The sequence below is a fragment of the Pezoporus occidentalis genome, unplaced genomic scaffold, assembly GCF_034315485.1.
Source record: "Pezoporus occidentalis ecotype Australia unplaced genomic scaffold, CSIRO_AGI_Poc_V1 ctg205, whole genome shotgun sequence".
In the NCBI taxonomy this organism is placed as follows: Eukaryota; Metazoa; Chordata; class Aves; order Psittaciformes; family Psittacidae; genus Pezoporus; species Pezoporus occidentalis.
Window position 1 is genome coordinate 1032202 of NW_026913911.1, and position 20299 is coordinate 1052500.

Sequence of the window (20299 nt, forward strand, 5' to 3'; positions counted from 1 at the left end):
GTGGAGTGAAGCACAAACGAGCCCCTGGTGTGGAAATCAGCCCCCCTGGGATTGGGGTTGGGTGCCAGGGCATCGTAGGGATGGCCAAGGGAGCGGTGACACTGCCACCTGCCCTGGGTGACCCCGTGGTGCTCCGTGCAGGATGGGGCCCCCCCTTCACCCCCCTTGACACGTCGCTAATTCTTCCTAATTGATTTTTCACGCTGGCAGGGGGGGGAGACGGTGACATCCAAGAGCAGAGCCCTGATGTCGTGGCTTTCTCCTGCATGAAAGGGGCCGGCACCCTCCCCCCTGGAGCCCACATACTTCTCCCTATCCCGGGTAGCCATGGTGAGACGTTGCCCAAATCCCTTCCCGCTGGATGCTGGCGATGCTCCGCGCCGCCCGTGCCAGCCCGCTCCCGGCTGCTATTTCAGGCACGCAGGCAATACGGCAGAGAAATCAAAATAGCAAAAGCCCCCCAGGGCTCGTTCCTGCCCCAGTTCCTTTGGCAGAGGGGCTGCACCCACGTTTCGTGCCATCCCGGCACGTGTGAACCATCAGCGGGTTCTGGATCTGGTGCTTCGGGGTTATTTTGGGGCTGGGTGAGGTGTGTGAGCGGTGCGAAGCTGGTGGGGAGATGGGGAAGGGACTCATCCTGGTCGCTGCTGGGCAGCCTCCTCAATGGCATAGAGAATAGGAGGAGCAGAAGGATGCTGAGCGGCAGAATCCAGCCCGCAGGATTTGGAGGGCTCCTTCGTGGTTGGGCTGGGCTTTTGCACCCCTTCTGTTGAAATGTGGGGAGTGCTTTTTTAGCCTGTTTTACATCCTGGCCCCAGAACTCTTGGGATTGGCACTTCCCTGAAGCACAACTTCCCTTAAATCAACTGCTCAGGCTGGGGGGGGAACGGTCCAGATCCATCCCAGCATGGCAGAGATGTGTCATGTAACCATGGCATCGCTGTTGGGTGCGACATCTGCATCCCAGTGTGGTCCACGGGTGGATGTGCCACCTGCATCCCTACATGGTCCATGGGTGGATGTGCCACATGCATCCCAGCATGGACCATAAATAGATGTGCCACTTGCATCCCAGTGTGGTCCATGGGTGGATGTGCCACCTCCATCCCAGCGTGGACCATGAATAGATGTGCCAGTGGGGTCCCTGGATGGTGCCCATCCCAAACAGCACAGGAGGCCCATCCCATGGGGATTCACCCCAATGATGCTTGAGCCCTGGCTCAGCTCATCCCACTTGCAGGCTGATGAGGCTGCACAGAGCTCCAGGGAATAGGTGGGTGCCTTGAAGCATCAAAACGATGCTGGGCACCCATGCCAAGGGACCTGCCCTGCTGCAAACACCTGCATCGCCATCCTCATGAGCTGGATACGGGCTCTGTGACCTGCAGGGATGAGCATAGCCTCAGGCATCCATGCCCACCAGCAGCCCCATTTATCAAAGGGGTTTTTAGCAGATGAAATGCAGGCAGGAGCTGACAGCCCCCCCTGCCTCAAAGGGCAGCTGAAGGCCCTTGTGCCAGCTGAAGGCTTCCTCTCGGGTGAGGAAGAGGAGGCCGGGAGCCTCCGTACAGCACATCCCCACCTGCAGAGCGGTGGCAGGGTATGGCCCTCTCTAAGTATACGCCATTGAAATGTGCACATTTCCTAAAAGCAATATGGAACAGCTAAATATACTGCTCACAAATCTGTTTACACTAATAATGGCTGGGAGCGTGCCATCCATATGACTGCAAGGAACCATTGATTCAACATAAATTAACTGAAAATTACTTGCAAGAGGCAGAAACTCACGGATTTTAGATGGAATTCTTTTTTTTTTCCCCTCGTTTTCTGGGTTTTTTTCCCCTCACTGGGGAAGGGGGAACCGTGGAGACACTGGCACCTCCTCTACCGACAGCCGGGGCTGCGTTTGGCAGCGGCTCTGCTCCTTCCTCGCCGTCCCTTTTCCCTATCCCCTCTCCTTATCTGCAGCGACAGGGACAGGGATACCAACCAAGCTGGGGCTTTCCATCCCAGCAATGAGGTCAACGAGCTGAACGAACACAATATTTACCCATTCCCCACGAAGCAGCGACGGAGATGGAAGGGTCCGAGTCATTATCTTGGCATGGGGAGATTGCTGGGTTGTTTAAATGGAATTACAAAGGGGGGAATAAAAGAAGGAAGGATCCCACCGGAATTGGCAGCTCCTCACGTATTAGTCTTGATGCTGCAGACTTGGCTCCCGCTCACCTCCGCAACATAATGTTAAATGGCATCAAGACAGTATATCAGTCATTTACATATGTTGCTTATAGACGCCAAACTTATTAACACAATAAAACTGCTGCTAAGAAGCTTTCCTGCCTATTTTTCTCCGGGAGGATGTCAGTGTTGGAAGCACCTAAGCTGCTTCGTATGGAAACACCCGGGGTTGCCTTTCATATGGCACCCAGGCAAACAAACACATGACTCAGGCAGGGTCCCCCCTCCGACCACTTCCAAAGAGAAGCAGAAGGAGGATTCATCCATTCGGAATGTCGTGCATTGGAGGAGACCACCAGCACCCCACACACATCACCTCCGAGCCAGGCATTGGATGGGATGCGATGCTTCCCCCCCAAGACTTGGCTTTAACCCCCCCTCTCTGGGGTATCCCTCCAGGGAGCACTGGAAGGGGGATCCTGGCTGAGTCATGTATTTATTTTCCTGGGTGCCATATGAAAAGCAACCCCGGATGTTTCCATACGAGGCGGTTTAGGTGCTTCCAACACTGATGCTCTCCCCGCGGGAAAAAGAGGCAGGAAAGCTTCTTAGCAGCAGTTTTATTGTGTTAATAAGTTTGGCGTCTATAAGCAACATATGTAAGAGGCTCATACACTGTCTCGATGCCATTTAATGGTATGTTGTGGGGGTGAGGGGGAGCCAAGTCTGCTGATCTCCCCTAATACAATGCAGGGTGATCCCCACAGGGCTTAGGGGGGACTCTTAACAGCATCTGAGTGGGGATGGCACCCCTCCCCATGGCTCCTTTGCCCCTAAACACTATAATCTTGCAGGGGATCTTGATTTCCTCTCTGCTGGAGCAAAGCCAGTGTGAGCCCCGGGGGGGGGTCTGATGTGGGGTCACGCTCTGGTGCCATGCAAGGGAGCACCCAAACCCTTCCTGGGGCTGGAAGTGTAATTTCCTGTGTTGAAATACCCCGAGCTCTCCTGGAAAGATGGCTTTGCTGCAGCGATGCCCCTGCTGGGCATGGCAAAGCATTCCTAAGGTGACATCTGACAGCGCTGGGGAGAGGTACGTGGTGGGACATTAGCTGGGAGACCAGTCTTCACCCCCAAAAGCAGCAGGGAAAGCTGGCTCAACCCAACCACCACCACTGAGCTCTACTGAGGGCTCCCAGTGGTGTAAACCCTCAAAAGCATTCCCAGGAATCACAGTGCTAAAGCGCAGAGCTCCTGGCCATGGGACCCATCGAGCCGGTCCCTGTGGCATCAGCCGTGTCACAAGCAGGAGATGCAGAGGCTGCCCAAACCCCTTGTGTTTCAATGATGCTGCTCTCCGTGGGCCCTGGTGTGGGTGAACCACTTCATTGCCCCACTCACCTGTGGACAAACAGGGGACATGGGGTCCCCAGGGTCAGGGACAAGGTCTGGGCAATGGTGTCCCCAAGTGCCCAACCTCTGCACATCACTCTCAACCAATGCCACATGCCTGCAACCACAGAAACCACAGCTGTGTCCACATGGAATGGCCTGCAAGATCTCCCACCTCTGAGTATGTTGGGAGCCCACCAGGACCCACCACACCAGAGCCCCTGTCTGTGCAGGGCCCCCATGGAAAAGCCAGTGTGACCACTGAGTAGGTGGGTGAGAGCCAGCAGCATCTTTCCGTGCTCTTCCAACCCACTGCAATGGGATCTGGGTAGCTTCCCGTTCCCTGGCTCAGTGGTGGGGTCCTTTCTCAGTATCAGCCTGACTCCATAGACTGTGGATTTCTGCCATCCATTCATGTCGATGTACATATCTACCAGCATCCCCACTGTTCCCATCCATCGGTCCATCCATCCATCCATCCATCCATCCATCCATCCATCCATCCATCCATCCACCCACTGATGGGTGGCTGAGGAAGGTGGGATGAATAACCTGCTGAAGCCCACAGGACGTGTAGGGACAGTTTATCCCAATCCAGCATATCCCTGAACCCAGTGAAACAATAAAGAACAAAAGCCAGTGAAGCAGGAAAGGGGGAGCAGCCCAGGACAGGCAGGCTCCAGACCTTAGACCCCTAAGCCAAAATACAGCCCCATTCACTTTGGGACCACACTTGAAGGTTGATGAGAAGAAATCCAAGCAGGGGAAGGAGCTGTGCCCATGGGAAGAGCAGGTGGGAGAGGTTGGGAGGAAATGATCCAGCACTTTGAAGTCTGGTCAACTTTTAACATCCCGGCTCGCTGCGCCCGTGGCCACGCTCCGAGGCCCAGGGCCTGATTTTCCACATTCTGCCCTTTGATGCTGGAAGCTGATGTGTTACAGATTAACGAGAGGGAGGATGGACAGCACCTGCCGGTGGTGTGCAGGATCCAGCCCCATCAGAGCCTGCCTGCTCCTGCTGCAGGAGAGAACGGTACAGGGAGGGATCTGAGCCCAGGCAGAGGTTTGAGCCTAGGCAGGGATTTGAGCCCAGGCATTGATTTGAGCCCAGGCATTGATTTAAGTCCAGGCATTGATTTAAGTCCAGGCAGGTATCTTGAGGCCAGGCAGTGATTTGAGCTCAGGCAGTGACTTGAGGCCAGGCAGTGATTTGAGCTCAGACACTGATTTGAGCCCAACCAGGATGCTGATGAATGGGGCTGGACCCACAGTCCCTCTGCCCATCCCCACACATCCCCACGCTGACCCTCTACCCCCATCCCCAAAGCCAGTTTTTGGTGCCTGTCCTGTCCCCCTCTCCTTCTCCTTCATCCCTCTTTCGTTTTCTCCTGGGAAAGCCCTCACTGCTGTGTGTTCACAGGCAGCAAATCTCCCCTTTTTCCCCAGCAGCACCCCCTGATCCCGGTGCACCACCCCTGAGGCCAGTGCTGCCTGCCCAGTGCTGCTGCTGTCTGTGTCCCTCCACTGCTCCAGCAGGCTCAGTCGCTCTTTCGTTATAAAGGAAAATGCCTTTCTCCTCCACGCAGAGCTCCTCCTGGCCAGAAATCCAGCGGGAAGGCAGCAGCTCCCAGATCACCTCCTCCCAGCGATGCTGGAGCTGAAGTTTTCCTCTTAATAATCCTGGGGCTGAAGCAAGGCACCCACCTGGGGTCCCGTGTTTTATTCCAACGGGAGATAAAGATCCTGCCTGAATGATGCTGGAGGCCTGGGGTGGGGGGGAAGAAACGTAAAGATAAATTTGGGTTTCTCGGCTGGTTTTCAGTGTAGCTCCTTTCAGAGCATCCATGGAGCTCGCCTGGACATGGAGCCAGGGCTGAAATCCCCCGGGATGAATAGGAAAAAATGGAAAACCAGCCTAAAGGTTTATAGTTTTCCCAATAGGGTGATTTATCCCTCGCTCCAAAGCAGCTTCCCCAAAAATAAGGCTCCTGAGGAGACGCCGAGCAGCCGGTCCCCGGCCGCCTCTTTCATTATCCCCCCGCAGGAGATGCTGAAATCCAGCGGGATCGGCACGGAACGACCAGCGGGCCCTGAGCATCGGGAGGGGAAACAGACCGGGAATGGAGCGGGATGAAATTGTATTACATTGATTTCAATTAAATCACACCAATGGTCCGGAGCCGGGCACAGCTCCCGCGTCCGAGCCGAGTGCTCTCCCCGCATTCCGCTTCCCTTCCCTTTCCTTCCCTTTCCCATCTTTCCTTTCCCTTTCCCCTTCTCCTTCCTTATCCCCATCCTTCCGCGGGTGAGCTCCGCTTTGCTCTGCCCTCTCCAGAAGCCGCTTGACGCAACCCCGCTTCTTTATTTCCATTTTTGAATAGAAAAATAGATTTCAAATTCAGGTTTCTGTTTTTTCCTCCTTTTGGGCTATCAAAATAAACGCGTTTTGCCGAGGCGCTCGCTCCCGGTTTAGGCTTTAATTTCTGCGGGTTTCATGCAATTTTTCTCTCCTCCCTCCTTCCCAGCTCTTTCCCCGCATCCTCCTGCGGGCAGCGGGTCCGCGCAAAGTCCGCGCAAAGTCCGCGCAAAGCCCGCGGGCCTCGCAGCAGCGCTCCCCTCTCCGCGGGAGGGGAATGCTCCGCGCTGGGTATTTCAATCCAGCCAAGTGGAAAATCGACTTTCCCCCCGCTTTGGGCGGGCTGGCGGGACCCCGAGCAGCGCCAAACTGCGGAGCGAACTCGGGACGGGCCCGCGCAGGGCTGCGCGCCCCGCGGAACCCCCGCGCCGCCCAGGAAACACCCCAAAACGGGGGTTATTGGTGTGTGTGTGTGTGTGTTAAACCAATTCCATTCATTATTCCCAGGATCGGACCCGTGGGAAGAGCGGGATTTTGTCCGGGGGGGGGGAAGGTCCTGCCTTTGGGGAGGGGTTGGCGTTACGCGGAGGGGAGCGGAGTTTGCGCGGGGGGGTGTGTGCAATGTCGTGTCTGCGTGTGTCTGTGTGCCCCTGCCGGCAGCTCCCGAGCCGCGGGGTTACCAACGGGCGCCCCGGCTGTGGGGTTATTTTATTAGGTTTAAAAAGCGAAAAAAAAAAAAACAACGGGGAAAAGGGAAAAAAAAAACAACGGAAAAAGATGTGGGTTTTTTTTTAAAGAAAAAAGATTTTTTAAAATTTATTACAATTTTAAATATTTATTATTCCTCCAAGAAGCAGGAAGGAGCCGCCCCGCAGCCGCAGCCCCTCTCCACAACTTCGCGGCACGGCTGCGGGAGCGGCTCCAGTCCAGTTTTTCGGGCGCTCTCTGCCTCCTCCTGCCCTCCCCTGCCTGTCCTGCCTCTCCCTTTCCTCCCCTGCCTGTCCTGCCCTCCCCTACGTCCCCCTGCCCTCCCCTACGTTCCTCTTGCCCTCCCCTGCCTCCTCCTGCCTGTCCTACCCTCCCCTACCTCCTGCTGCCTGCCCCTGCCCCTCCTGCCCTCCCCTTCCCTCCCCTGCCCGTCCTGTCCTGCCCTCCCCTTCCCTCCCCGCCCGGCCCGGCCCCATCTCCATCCCCGGTCCCGGCCCCGGTCCGGGCAGGTGAGGCCGCCCCCTCCGCCGGGCCCCGCCAGGTACCGGCTGTATTTGTAGCGGCTGCCCGGGGCTTGCGGGTGCGTGGGAACCCGCGGGGCGGGTGCGGGTGTGTGTGTGCGGGTGTGCAGGGCCGGGGGGAGGTTTCTTGCACACACACACACACACACACACACACACACACGAAGGAACAGCCCCGCTCCTGCCCCCCCTCCCCTTTCCCCATCCCACACCCCCCCCCTCCCGCCCCATCCCGGCTCACACCATGTTTCAGCCGTCCGCGAAGCGCTGCTTCACCATCGAGTCCCTGGTGGGCAAGGACACCCCGCTCGGCCCCGGGGACCCCCCGCGCCCCGCCGCCCTCGCCTACCCCGGCCCCGCCGCTGCCGACGCCGCCGCTTTCACCCCCGGCTTCCCCGGTGCCGCCGCCGCCGCCGGCCGGGCCCTGTACGGTAGCGCCGAGCTCGTCTTCCCCGAGGCCGTGGGGCACCCGGCGCTGCCCGTCGGGCCCCACCAGCTCGGGGGCTCGGCGCTGCCGCCGCCTCACTCCTTCTTCGGGCCGCAGCACCGCGACCCGCTCAACTTCTACCCCTGGGTGCTGCGGAACCGCTTCTTCGGGCACCGCTTCCAAGGTGAGCGGCGGGCACCGGCAGCGGGGCCCGTTCACGGCGGGGCGAGGGAGAACCGGGGGCAGAACCTGTTGCTGCGGCTGCCGTGCGGGGCTGCGGGCGTTCGCACACCGGTGCTCGATGCCTTTGCGCTCCCGGTGCTCGATGCCTTTGCTCGCTGGTGCCGGTGCTCGGAGCGAGGTCCCGGCCAGGCCCCGCGGGGTTCCCGGGGACGGGACCGGCGCTGCTGGCTCCTGCGCGGCCCCGAGGCTGGCGGAGCCGGGAGTTGGGGCTTCTCCCGCTCGGGAACGGAGGGGATGGATCGCGGCGGCTCCGGGATTCTCGGCGGGATTTCGTTTGATTTTAACGCGTTGCTCGCGGCTCCTTCGGATTCTTTCCTTCTTTCTTCTTCTTTCTTTCCTCCGACTCCCTCCATCGCCTTCCTCTTTCTTCTCTTTCTCTCCTTTTCTGTCTCTCCGTTTCTTGTATTCTTTTTTTCCCCTTTCTCAGTCTGTATTTTGTTCCATTTTCCTTTCCTTTCCTTTCCTTTCCTTTCCTTTCCTTTCCTTTCCTTTCCTTTCCTTTCCTTTCCTTTCCTTTCCTTTCCTTTCCTTTCCTTTCCTTTCCTTTCCTTTCCTTTCCTTTCCTTTCCTTTCCTTTCCTTTCCTTTCCTTTCCTTTCCTTTCCTTTCCTTTCCTTTCCTTTCCTTTCCCTCCTGTCCCCGCTCTCCCTGCCGTGATGCCCGGAGGTCCCGGTTGTCCCGGAGGAGCCCAGATCAGGGTTATCTGCTCGGCACCAACCCCTCGCGTCGCTCCGGGCTCCGGCGGCTCCGCCGGGGATCACGGCCGCTGCCGGCAGAGCCCGGGGCACCGGCCCGATACGATCCCGATCCCGGCCCGGCTCCCGGCGCTGCCTCCCCGGTGCTGAGCTCGGCCCCTCCGCCGAGCCCCGCTGCCGGCCTCTCGCGGGTTTCCCTTCCCTTCGTTTATTTCTCTTTCCTTCCATTCATTTCTCTCTTCCTTTTCGGTATTTTTTTTAATCTATTTTATTTCGTTCATTTCGCCTTCTTCTATTTCCCTTTTTTATTTATTTCTCTCTTTCCCTTCGTTTATGACGTCTTTCTTTTCTTTCTAACACTTTCTTTCCTTCCCTCTTTATCTCTTCGTTTCTTTCTCTCTTTTTTCTCTCCATCTCTCTCTCCGCTTCTTTCTCTCTTTCGTTTCCTTTTCGTTCTTCCTTTCCCACTTTCCTTCTCTCTTTCTTCCCTTCTCCCTTTCACTCCTTGTTTTCATCCTCGTCTTTCTGCCTTATTTTAGTTTCTTCCTTTTCTTTTTCTTTCTTTCTCACTTCTTCCTTTCTGCCTCCTTTTTCCCCCTGCCACTTTCGTAGCCCATCTTTCTCCTCTTTATTTATCTTCTTTTTCTACCTGCTTTTTCCCAGCCCTTCTCTCTTTCCTTCCCTCCTTTCCCCTTCTCCTCCCATTGTCCCATGTCCAGCCCCACCATGGGACCCAGAGCAGCATGGCCAAGGCACAGCCGTGCTCAATGGGACCAAGCTGCACTCCTGGGGACCAGGGGACTCCTGGTACCCCCGTGTCTGTCCTTCCTGTATGCCCCGGGCCCATGGAAGGGGCTCTGGGTGTGCTGGGGCTTCCAGTGCAGGCCCCTGATTCCTCTCACTATCCACAGGGAGCGAAGTGTCCCAGGAGAGCCTGCTCCTCCACGGCCCCTTCGCCCGGAAGCCCAAGCGCATCCGAACCGCCTTCTCGCCGTCGCAGCTCCTGCGGCTGGAACGGGCCTTCGAGAAGAACCACTACGTGGTGGGTGCCGAACGCAAGCAGCTGGCCAGCAGCCTCAGCCTCTCCGAGACCCAGGTACCCCCAAACCCAGGTACCCTCAGACACAGGTACCCCCAGAGCCAGTAACCCCAGACTCAGCCACCCCCAGACCCAGGTACCCCAAAACCTATTTACTCCCAGACTCAGGGATCCCCAAACCCGGTGACCCCAGATCCAGATACCTCCAGACCCATGGACCCCAGGTAGCCACCAACCCACAGCTATCAGCCCCACTGTCCATCCATCCATCCATCCATCCATCCATCCATCCATCCACCCATCCATCTGCCTGCGGGAGCAGCTCAGCATTAGGCAGCAGATACAGCACTAAACATGCTCAGGGCTCTAGCTGTACTCTACAGAATTCCACCTGTTTTTACCCAGGAAACAGTGGCTGATCCATGCCGATTTGGGTGATTTTATCTTTGTGGCGCAGTGTTCCTTCGGTTGTTGCCGTCGCTCCCGGCTGGGAATGCCGGGCTCGTGTTACGCCGCTCTCCGGAGCGGTTTTCCAGGGCTATTTCTTGCTTGCTGGGGGTGTTTTCCTCGAGAGGAAGATCCGGTTTTCAAACCCGAGTTTAAAAAAGGAGCCGCACCGGGATCCCCTTCCCTGGGGAGCTGCGAAAATGCTCCTTGGTTCTGAGCTTCAACATTGCGGAAGTCAGGAAAGGCGAAGGAAATAATATTTCCTTTATCTCTGCTTTTACAAAAGCCATTCCACAGGGATTTAGATTGGATGAGACCGGGGAAAATTGTAGGGATAAAAGGAAATAGAGATCATACGGTGCTGGGGGAAAACGGGGGAGCCGGGGCTGAGCATCTCTGTGTGTGTCCAAGCACGGTGTCCTGGTGAGCGGCTATTCCCAAATGTTCCCGGTGAGAGTCCAGTTTCCCGTAATATTCAGTATCTGAGTCTATGGAGAAAGTTTTCTCTAAATTCCCGTTAGGAAGTTGGGCCTATTCCCGAATTAATTTCGTTTCTATCCTTTATTTTAATTGGAAAACCAAGCCGGAGCTGTGGGTGTTCCCGGTCCCCGCCTGGCTCATCCTCACCGGGCTCTGCCAAGCGAAAACCTCCCAAGTTCCCGGGAGGAAACTGTGGGAATGCGCAGGGATGGATGCAGGGACGGTGCCCTGAGCCCACAGGATCCTCCCAAAGCTGTTTGTATCCTCATAGAAATAAGCAGTAAAATCAGAGCATCCCGACCCCCGGCCCCGCGGCTCGCAGGGTGCGTCCATAGGGACCCTCCAGCTCCGCTCCTTTCCCTTCTGTCACCTCTCCGGGCTGAAAACGCTGTGAAAAGCAGGGACAAAAAGAGCCCAAACAACAAAACCCAGAGGTCAAAGAACAAACAGAGACTTGTCTGGGCGGAAAGGGCAGCGGCGGGATGCCCGGAGGGGAGCTCAGCTCCGCGCTGCCCCGAGCCGCAGAGCGATAATGCAGTTTATTAGGGGAAAAAGCGGAGGCATCCGTCCCTAAATCCACGCGGAGATCTGGCAATGGGAAGAGGCATTATAGATATAGAAGGAATGGATGTTTTGCTGCGCTGCACGGGGTTCTCTAGGATGCTGTTCCCATTGCAGGCGCCGGGCGCAGGGCAGGGAGCGAGTGGGGTCGTTCGTCCTTCCTTTCCGCATGGCTCCAGGCAGAGAACGAGCTGGGAAAGGGCTGGGATTGGCAGCAGCGGTTTGCAGGGGGGTCTGTGGGCTGGCAGGGACCAGATTTTCCCCTTGGGCTTTAGGAAAATAGTCTTTTTTTATGAATCTTTTAATTATTTGGAGGGAAATAACCCCAATGTGCAAAGGGATGGGATACAGGATGAGCATCAAAGCACAGGAGAGTGGAAGAGTCAACCTGGCTGGTGACTGTTCCAAAAGCAGGATTATTATGATTACTATTATTATTATTATTACTACTATTATTATTATTACCATTATTATTGCCATTATAACAATTATTACTATTATTATTATACTTTGAGCTACCTGGTCTAGTGAAAGATGTCCCTTCCCAGGATCTTAAGGTCCTTTCCATCCCAAACCATTCCATAATTCTATTATTCTATTCTACGCTTATTAATTATTATTAGCAGTATTATTATTACACTGAATCCAGTGAGGAATCCTATGCACACACAAGGCTCCCATTAAAAACCAGCCCCTTTTCCATGACACACATCTCCTGTATGACCGGTGACACAGGCGTGCTTTCACCCTATACAGATGCTCAGCCCCACATCCCAACCCGCGGGTGGGTGCCTTGGGTTGTTTTTCAGTGGATTTAGCTGCTTCCATAAGGAGCTGCCGGTGATGGCTCGGCCTGGTCCTATTTCCCAACTGCTTTTCCCACTGGAAAAGGGAGCTTTGCCCACTCCAGGTCCCCCAGCCGGGGAGCAACACCTGGAGCAGCCCAGGGGGAAGGTGAAAAGGGTACAGGTACCTGCCCAGCATCAGGAAATGCCTTGGGATATAGGGTGGGGAAGGGTGGAGGTGTTTAACCCCTTCCCATCCTTCCTCCTGACAAGGAGTTGCATTAGTCTGGGCTGAGACAGGCCCATGGAATGACAGAAATAAAGGGACTGGAGGGGGAAGCAGCGGCAGCTCATGGTCCCAAAGCAAACACAGAAAATGGGATGAGGCTGGAGCGTGTGTAGGGCCAGGAATGTGGGGTGACCTCTGCAAGAGCAGTTATCCGAGGAGATGGGTGTGATGGGATGGCAATGTGGGACATGGAACGTGTGAGCTGGGTGGTGCAAGGAGGTTCAGGGATGCACTAGGGCTGGTGCGACGGGAACGGGATGCGTGTGCCGGGTAGGTGGCGAACAGGGAGGATGTAGGGGTACCAGGCTGGACATCACGAGTGGTTGCACCGTTGTGCCCATCGCTGGTGGCATCAGGTCACTTCACCTCCCCCTGGGAGCACGCTGGGCTGGGAAATGACTTCCCTGAGTTTATTGTGCATGACACAGCCCACATCTCCCAGCAGAACCTCTCCATCCTCGGGCAGCACAAGATGCAAACCCTGCTCCGGGTCTCAAATCTGCCTTCCCAAAGCTAAGGCCTCTCCTTGGGTCCTGCCAGCGGGAGGTTTGGGGTTATTCTGGAGGCACCGTGGATCCCAATATTCCCTCCCAGCACTGTGTGTGCAGAGATGGAGGCACAGCAGCCGTGGCTGGAGCAGTAATAATTAACCAAGTGAATACCTGGGAATCACAGAGGAGAAAGATGCACATCCCAGATACAGCCAGAGAGCACCCACACAGCAAGGCCCGGGGCTGGCAGTGGTCCCCTATTAAGGACCATCCCCAAAACCAAGCTCTTAAAAGTTATGGGGTGCTTTTAGAACAGTCCCAGCTGGGGCTGCAGGTGCTGGGGAGGGTTCAGTGTTGAGGGTTCAGCTTGAGGAGCAGCACTGCCCTTGGAGGTGATGGCACATCCGGCTGACAGCACAGCACAAGCGGTGTCACCGTGTCTGGATGCAGGTGATGGTGAGGCTGATGTCTTCCGGTTACCATCCAGGCTCAAACCCATGCTCTCAGGCTTTGGCAGGGTTTGGGCCATCATCTAGGATATGGGCGCATGAAGCCACCATGGTTTTGTTGTCCCCAGCTTGGGGATGGCAATGGCACCTTTTAGCCAGAGCCGATTCTCTGGGTGCTGTCAGTGTCCCTGCAGCAGAGCATCATTTCCCGGTGGATTGAAGGGTGGATTCAGGGGTGGAAGCACAGCTCATGTGCAGCAAACCCGTGGTGGGAGCTGTGTATAGGGGCAGGACTGGGATGCAGGAGCCAGCCAGGGACCGTTCCCATCCTGAAGCAGGAGCATGGGGATGCAGCGACCCTGGAGGCAGGACCCCAGGAGCATCCCACTGCCTGGATGCACAAACACCCGGCATGACAATGGTTAATGCAGCAAGAGTTTGGGAAGGGATAAAACCCCAGGAATGGGGGTTTAAACCAATTACTCTTGGAGTCGGGATGAGGCATCGTAGGGGGCAGCTTATCCCTATGTTGCCCACTGTGAGGTTCTCACACTTCTCTCATTGTGGCTTCTGGCCTGCTGGAGAGAGGGATGCGGCATTGAAGGGGTCAGGGAGCCCGTCCAGCCTGGGAACATCCCCATTCCTGCAGCTGGGAATCACAGGAGAGCCTCATCCCGCAGGATACAGCCGTACCGGGCTGCGTTCTCCAAGCTGAACCGCTTCCCCCCTCCACCCCTGCTTGCCACAGAGCCTCACTCAAGCATCTTAATTGCTTTATGCCTTAGTTTCCCGTTCTATAATTTAGGGATAAGGCAACTTCCCTGCTCCCAGAGGGCTCCAAGCTTTAATTAAAGTTTACAAAGTGCTTTGCGGTTGCTGAATGAAAGGCACCAGCTCAGCATTGTTCCAGAAATGCCCCAAAGCAAGGAAAGCAAATGGTTGGAGTCCAGGTTATAACATACGCCGGGGCCATAAAGCCGCTGTTTCCATAGACTGGGCACGCCTGGAAGTGCAGGGCTCCTCTGCGTGGTGCCGGTGGGATGCGGTCTGAGGTGGGAATACCGGCCTCAGCCTCGCTGCCAGCAGCTCCAGAGCAGGAAGGAAGCTTTGCCTGAGGGTGACGCTGGAGGAGAAGGGGGAAAGCGGTGATGTTCCGGCGGGATGAGGGGCTGCAGCGCTGCTGGAGGGGCTGCGGGCACCACATCCCCTGCCAGGGGCTAAATGCTGCAGCCTGGGCTGGCAGCGCTGGCCGAGCAGCGGCACCTAGTGTCCTGCATCCCATCCCGTGTCCTGCATCCCGTCCCGTGTCCTGCATCCCATCCCGTGTCCTGCATCCCGTCCCGTGTCCTGCATCCCGTCCCGTGTCCTGCATCCCATCCCGTGTCCTGCATCCCATCCCGTGTTCTGCATCCCATCCCGTGTCCCGTATCCCATCCCGTGTCCTGCATCCCATCCTGTGTCCTGTATCCCATGTTCTGCATCCCATCCCGTGTCCTGCATCCCGTCCCGTGTCCTGCATCCCGTCCCGTGTCCTGCATCCCGTCCCGTGTCCTGCATCCCATCCCGTGTCCTGCATCCCATCCTGTGTCCTGTATCCTGTGTCCTGTATCCCATGTTCTGCATCCCATCCCGTGTCCTGCATCCCATCCCGTGTCCTGCATCCCATCCCGTGTCCTGCATCCTATCCCGTGTCCCTGCATCCCGTCCCGTGTCCTGCATCCCATCCCGTGTCCTGCATCCCATCCCGTGTCCTGCATCCCATCCCGTGTCCCGTATCCCATCCCGTGTCCTGCATCCCATCCTGTGTCCTGCATCCCATGTTCTGCATCCCATCCCGTGTCCTGCATCCCATCCCGTGCCCTGCATCCCATCCCGTGTCCCGTATCCCATCCCCTGTCCTGCATCCCATCCTGTGTCCTGTATCCCATGTTCTGCATCCCATCCCGTGTTCTGCATCCCATCCCGTGTCCTGCATCCCATCCCATGTTCTGCATCCCATCCCGTGTCCTGCATCCCATCCCATGTCCTGTAACCCATCCCGTGTCCTGCATCCCATCCCGTGTTCTGCATCCCATTCTATGTCCTGCATCCCATCCCGTGTCCTGCATTCCATCCTGTGTCCTGTATCCCATGTTCTGCATCCCATCCCGTGTGCCGTATCTCATCCCGTGTCCTGCATCCCATCCCATGTCCTGCTTCCCATTCGGTGTCCTGCATCCTGTGTCCTGCATCCCATGTCCTGCATCCCATCCCATGTTCTGCATCCAATTCCATGTCCTGCATCCTGTGTCCTGCATCCCATGTCCTGCATCCAGTGTCCTGCATCCCATCCCATGTTCTGCATCCAATTCCATGTCCTGCATCCCATGTTCTACATCCCATGTAACACATCCCATGTCCTGCACCCAGTGTCTTGCATCCCATCCCATGTCCTGAATCCCATGTTCTACATCCCGTGTGTGTCCTGCATCCCATGTCCTGCATCCCATGTCCTACACCACATGTCCTGTATCCCCTGTCCTGCATCCCATGTCCTGCACCTTGTGTCCTGCATCCCATGTCCTGCGTCCCATGTCCTGCATGCCGTCTCCTGCATCCTGTGTCTAATACTCCATCTCCTGCACTTTGTGTCCTGCATCCCATGTCCTGAATCCAGTATCCCACATCCAGTGTCCTGCACCTCATGTCCTGCAGGACCAAGGAGCTGGGTAGCATCCCGCACCACTACTGCAGCATCCTGCCTGTGGCAACCTGCGTTGTCTGCAGCATCCTGCATCCCTGGCTATAGTATTCTGCACCACTGCATATAGCATCCCTCATTCCCGGCTGCAGCAGGTAGGGCTGCTGCCTGCAGCATCCTGCATCCCATCTGCGGCATCCCTGCCTGCACCATCCTGCATACCTTGCTATACTATCCTGCACCACTGCATGTAGCATCACTTATTCCTGCCTGCAGCATCCCACACTGCTACCCCTGGTATCCCTGCATCCTTTACTGCAGCATCCCACATCCCATCTGCAGCATCCTGAATCCCTGGCTGTAGTATCCCACATCCCCAGGCGCAGCATCCCTCATTCCTGGCTGCAGAATCCCTCACTGCTACCTCTGGCATCCCGCTGCAGCATCTCACAGCCTGGCCGCATCATCCCGCATCCCTGGCTGCATCATCCCGCATCCCTGGCCGCAGCATCCCGCATCCCTGGCTGCATCATCCCGCATCCCTGGCTGCAGCATCCCGCATCCCTGGCTGCAGCATCGCACATCCCTGGCCACAGCATCCTGCACTTCCAGCCACATGGGTGCCCGCAGCATCTCACACCACCCACCACGTGGGTGCTTTCAGCATCCCAAACTCATCACCGTGTCCATGCTGACATGTCCAGCCCCCGCTGTGGGCCATACTCCCACCAGAGATCCCATTGGAGTGGGATGCTGGGGCCTTGGGCAGGGAAGGAGGGCGTTATCTCCAAGGATGGAGACCCCAGGGACAGCATCCAGCCACCATCATGGTGGAAAAGGTTTCCTGAAACCTAAATGTAGTAAATGGATTGCTTCTAATTGTAATTATAATTCATTATCCATAATTAGCTCCCTGGCTAATGGAGCCACCCTGCCCTGGGACACAGCTCCTGGCTGGTGGCATGGGGACGGCTTTGTGTGTCCCACGGCCTCATTGGAGCAGTAGCCAGCCAACACCAGTGACCAAGAGCAACGGGGATGGGTTTAGCAGCTCCCACTGTGCTTGTGCTGATCAGGGTGCAGCCCAGACACCAGGGTGATGGGCACAGGGTTGTGGCGCTGTAAGAAGGGCCCTGTTTATCTGCTGACCCCATGGCTCAGGTGCGACTGAGCAACCTTCGCTTGGGTTTCTCCGAGGCTGGGATGTGGCAGCATCCTGCATCCTGCATCCTGCAACCCAACACGTTCATCCCCCCCCATCCCACCCTGCCATGGGCAGAGGGGAAACTGAGGCAAGGCAGGGTTGCCACCTTCATTGTGCTGGTCCTCGAGGAGATGAGGCCTTGCTGTCTGGTCGCCAAGACCCCCACAAGCGCCCCTCTCTCCTTGTCCCCCAGGTGAAAGTGTGGTTCCAGAACAGGCGGACGAAATACAAACGGCAGAAGCTGGAGGAGGAAGGACCGGACTCGGACCAGAAGAAGAAAGGTTCCCATCACATCAACCGATGGCGCCTCGCCACCAAGCAGTCGAGCGGAGAAGACATCGACGTCACCTCCAACGACTAAGGCAGGGACAGGCTCCTGGTGCAGCCACCATGGAGAGGAACCCGGGGGAGGACGGGGGCACACGGGTGGCATCACCAAACGGACTCTAGGGACGTCGTGCTCCGAAGCCACCGCCGCCGCCACCCGATGCCTTTCCTTGGGGACCCCTGGCCCGGCCGGGGACCCGCACCCCGTCCCCGTCCCCGTCCCTGTATCCCCCCCAGTGCCGCTGCCCGGGGCATCCCTTGGAGGTGCCTCTCGGGAAGCTCCCACCGCCGAGCCGAGGAGGAAGAGGAGGCTGCAGGGACCGCGGCCCCGGGACGCGACCGCGCATCCTCCTCCGTGCTGGAAGGCGTCCGTCAGCCATGAGATCAAATCCAAACGTCCTACCGAGATGCTCAATGTGAACCCGTTTCAGTTTCCTTTTTCACTTTGATTTCCTTCCCCTCTCCCCTTCCCCCCCACCTTTCCCCGTTGTTTTTTGTTTTTTTTTTTTGTTTTTTTTTTTTTAATTTCATTTGACACAGTTTTGGTTTAATTTATTCTTTTCTTTCGGTGCCTGTGTGCGTGCGTTCCCTGTCGTAGGTAGTCAGCAGCTGTAGTGTGTGTTACTGCGTGGTAATAAAGAGCAACGTGCTGGAAACGTGTCTGGTTGCCTTGGTGGATGGAGGTGGGGGACAAGTCCCCCCTCTCTCATCACTGAAAAGCCATGGGGGTGCTGGTGTCCCTCTTGTTGGGGGGACACAACCGGGTGTCACTGTGGAGGGACGTGTCATAGAATTAGACTCATGGCATCGTTTGGGTTGGAAGGAACCTCAAAGCTCATCCAGCTCCAACCCCTCGCCATGGACAGGGACACCTTCCACTAGAGCAGCTTGCTCCAACCTGGCCTGGTGTCCCACAGGAGCGATGGAGCCGTGGTGGCCCCATGGTGGTGGATGCTGGAGGGCTGAAGGGGGTGGCAGGACAGGGGGGGGGTCTCCCTTGGGAGTCCCACTGCGGGTGGCCGCAGGTATGAGAGGTATGCGGCAGCTTCACACCTGCAATGGGGATTGGATGTCGGGAGAGGTTCCACACAGCGCTGCTGGCCGGGAATATCCCACCCCAGGCAGGGATACCCCCAGGGTGGTTGAAAGGACCCCTCAGTTCCGGGCACACCAGGACCCCAGCAATGAGGGACTTGGGTCGGGGGGGGGTCTTGGGGGATGAAGGTTGGGTGTCCTTCCATGTGTTGCTGGGGTTTGAGGGAAAGGACGCTTACAATCATTATATATATGATTATATACATATAATGGTTATATATTTATTATATATATGCATATTATATATTATATTATATATAATATATAAAATATATATAATGATTATTTGTGGGTTTATGTATATATGTGGTATAGAATCAAATACATATAGAGAATCATATAGAGAGTCATATATATATGTGTTGTAGATCCTATGCATTATAGAACATATATATATGTGTTACAGAATCAAAGGTTCATAGAATGGTTTGGTTTGGAAAGGACCTTCAAATGCCATCTAATTCCAGCACCCTGCAATGAGCAGGGACATCTGCAACTATACATATATAATATAAATAATATATACATATAAATATAATAATTATATAGGATATACTATGTATACACACTTATATATACATGCACACAATAGATACATTTATATAGGTGTATATAATGTGTGTATATATTATATTTTATAATGTATTTATACTATATATAATATAGTATATATAATGAATTTTCTAAAGTTATAATGCATTTTATAATGTAGGCTATAGTTTGTAATATAGAATTATATATTGTTATATGGAAATACATATAAGTTCATATTGTAAGATATATTTACATCTTCTAGATTGTAGTATGTATCTTATGTGCATTGTATATTATATATATTACATATACACATTATATATGTATATATTCACATTATATATTTTATTATATATAATAGACTCTAATTATATATAATATTATATAGTACACATATACACTCACACAAATATGTGGTCATTCCTGCTGTTGGGAAAGCCCCCTCCCCATGCTCCAAGGAAAAGCCCACCCTCAGCAGCTTCCCCCCGGTCCAACCAGCCCATAAACCCCTCATCTCTTCATGACCCCTTCAAATCCCGACACCCTCCCCATGACGCAACGGGACATCACCACCACCACCACCGGCTCTTGAAACGCGTTTATTCCGGACGGATCCGAGTGTTACACAAAGTGTGGCGGTCGGGACTCGATCGGGAAGGTTAAAAAGAGCCAGTGGGTGCCCAGGGTGGGGGCGGAGGTGCCTCCACCCATGGAGGTCCCATGGAGGGACCGCTGGAAGACGTGCCGGAGCTGGCATCCCAAGGGATTTGCCGTTATCGCCGTTCTAAGGTGCGTTCGGATCAGGGTCTGCATGAGGAGGGGCAGCTGAGGATGCTGGGTGCAAAATAAGCCATAAAAAAAAGGGGGGGAAAAAGCCAAAAGTGGATGGATGTTTCCTAAAGCGACCCAGGGTGATGCCTGGGGCTGGGGGTATCTACCACCAGCAGGACCACTTCAAGCCTCCATCACCTGCACACCCAACACCAGGAATGCTCGCAGAGCCAAGCCAGCTTCCCAATGAGCTTATCCATGCCCTAAAAGCCTTGGCTCAAAGGCTATCAGGATCTCACCACAACACTCCAGAGTCCCCCCCTCTTCTGAAGGACACTCCAGGCTCTAGATCTCCATCACAGCCTTTCAAGAGGAGCCAATTGAAGCAGAGGGGACATCAACATCATTTGGCTACATGGCACTGGTATAACCCTGAGATCTACCAGCATCGCTTGTCCCAAGGTGGAAGAGTCATCCCAATGGATAGAACCACTGGCACGGGGTGACCTGCTGGGCATCCCACCAGGACCTGGCCATGCACAGGGATGTAGAGCAGAGAGATGAGCAACAAGCAGAACTGGAAGGAGCTGAGCTGTGCCCAAGCTGAAAGGTGGGTTGAGGA

The 20299-nt window shown here is 55.5% G+C and overlaps 1 protein-coding gene across 2 annotated transcripts; it reads left to right on the plus strand.

Moving 5' to 3' along the window:
• Window positions 1–7187: 7187 nt before the first annotated feature.
• On the plus strand, window positions 7188–17757 carry LOC134163742 (homeobox protein EMX1-like). 2 transcript variants are annotated; one of them, XM_062618892.1, is made up of 3 exons: window positions 7188–7772; window positions 9437–9621; window positions 17144–17757. In XM_062618892.1, exons 1-3 carry the CDS (start codon window positions 7406–7408, stop codon window positions 17309–17311), a joined length of 720 nt encoding a protein of 239 aa, XP_062474876.1. In that variant the 5' UTR covers window positions 7188–7405; the 3' UTR covers window positions 17312–17757. The 2 variants fall into 2 exon arrangements, with proteins under 2 accessions (XP_062474876.1, XP_062474877.1); XM_062618893.1 differs by lacking the exon at window positions 17144–17757 and adding an exon at window positions 10595–11440.
• Window positions 17758–20299: the final 2542 nt, after the last annotated feature.

Coding starts and splice junctions, on each gene's coding strand:
- LOC134163742 (XM_062618892.1), top strand. CDS start 7,406: ATGTTTCAGCCGTCCGCGAAGCGCTGCTTCACCATCGAGTCCCTGGTG. Junction 7,773..9,436: donor CTTCGGGCACCGCTTCCAAG/GTGAGCGGCGGG, acceptor CACTATCCACAG/GGAGCGAAGTGTCCCAGGAG. Junction 9,622..17,143: donor TCAGCCTCTCCGAGACCCAG/GTACCCCCAAAC, acceptor CTTGTCCCCCAG/GTGAAAGTGTGGTTCCAGAA.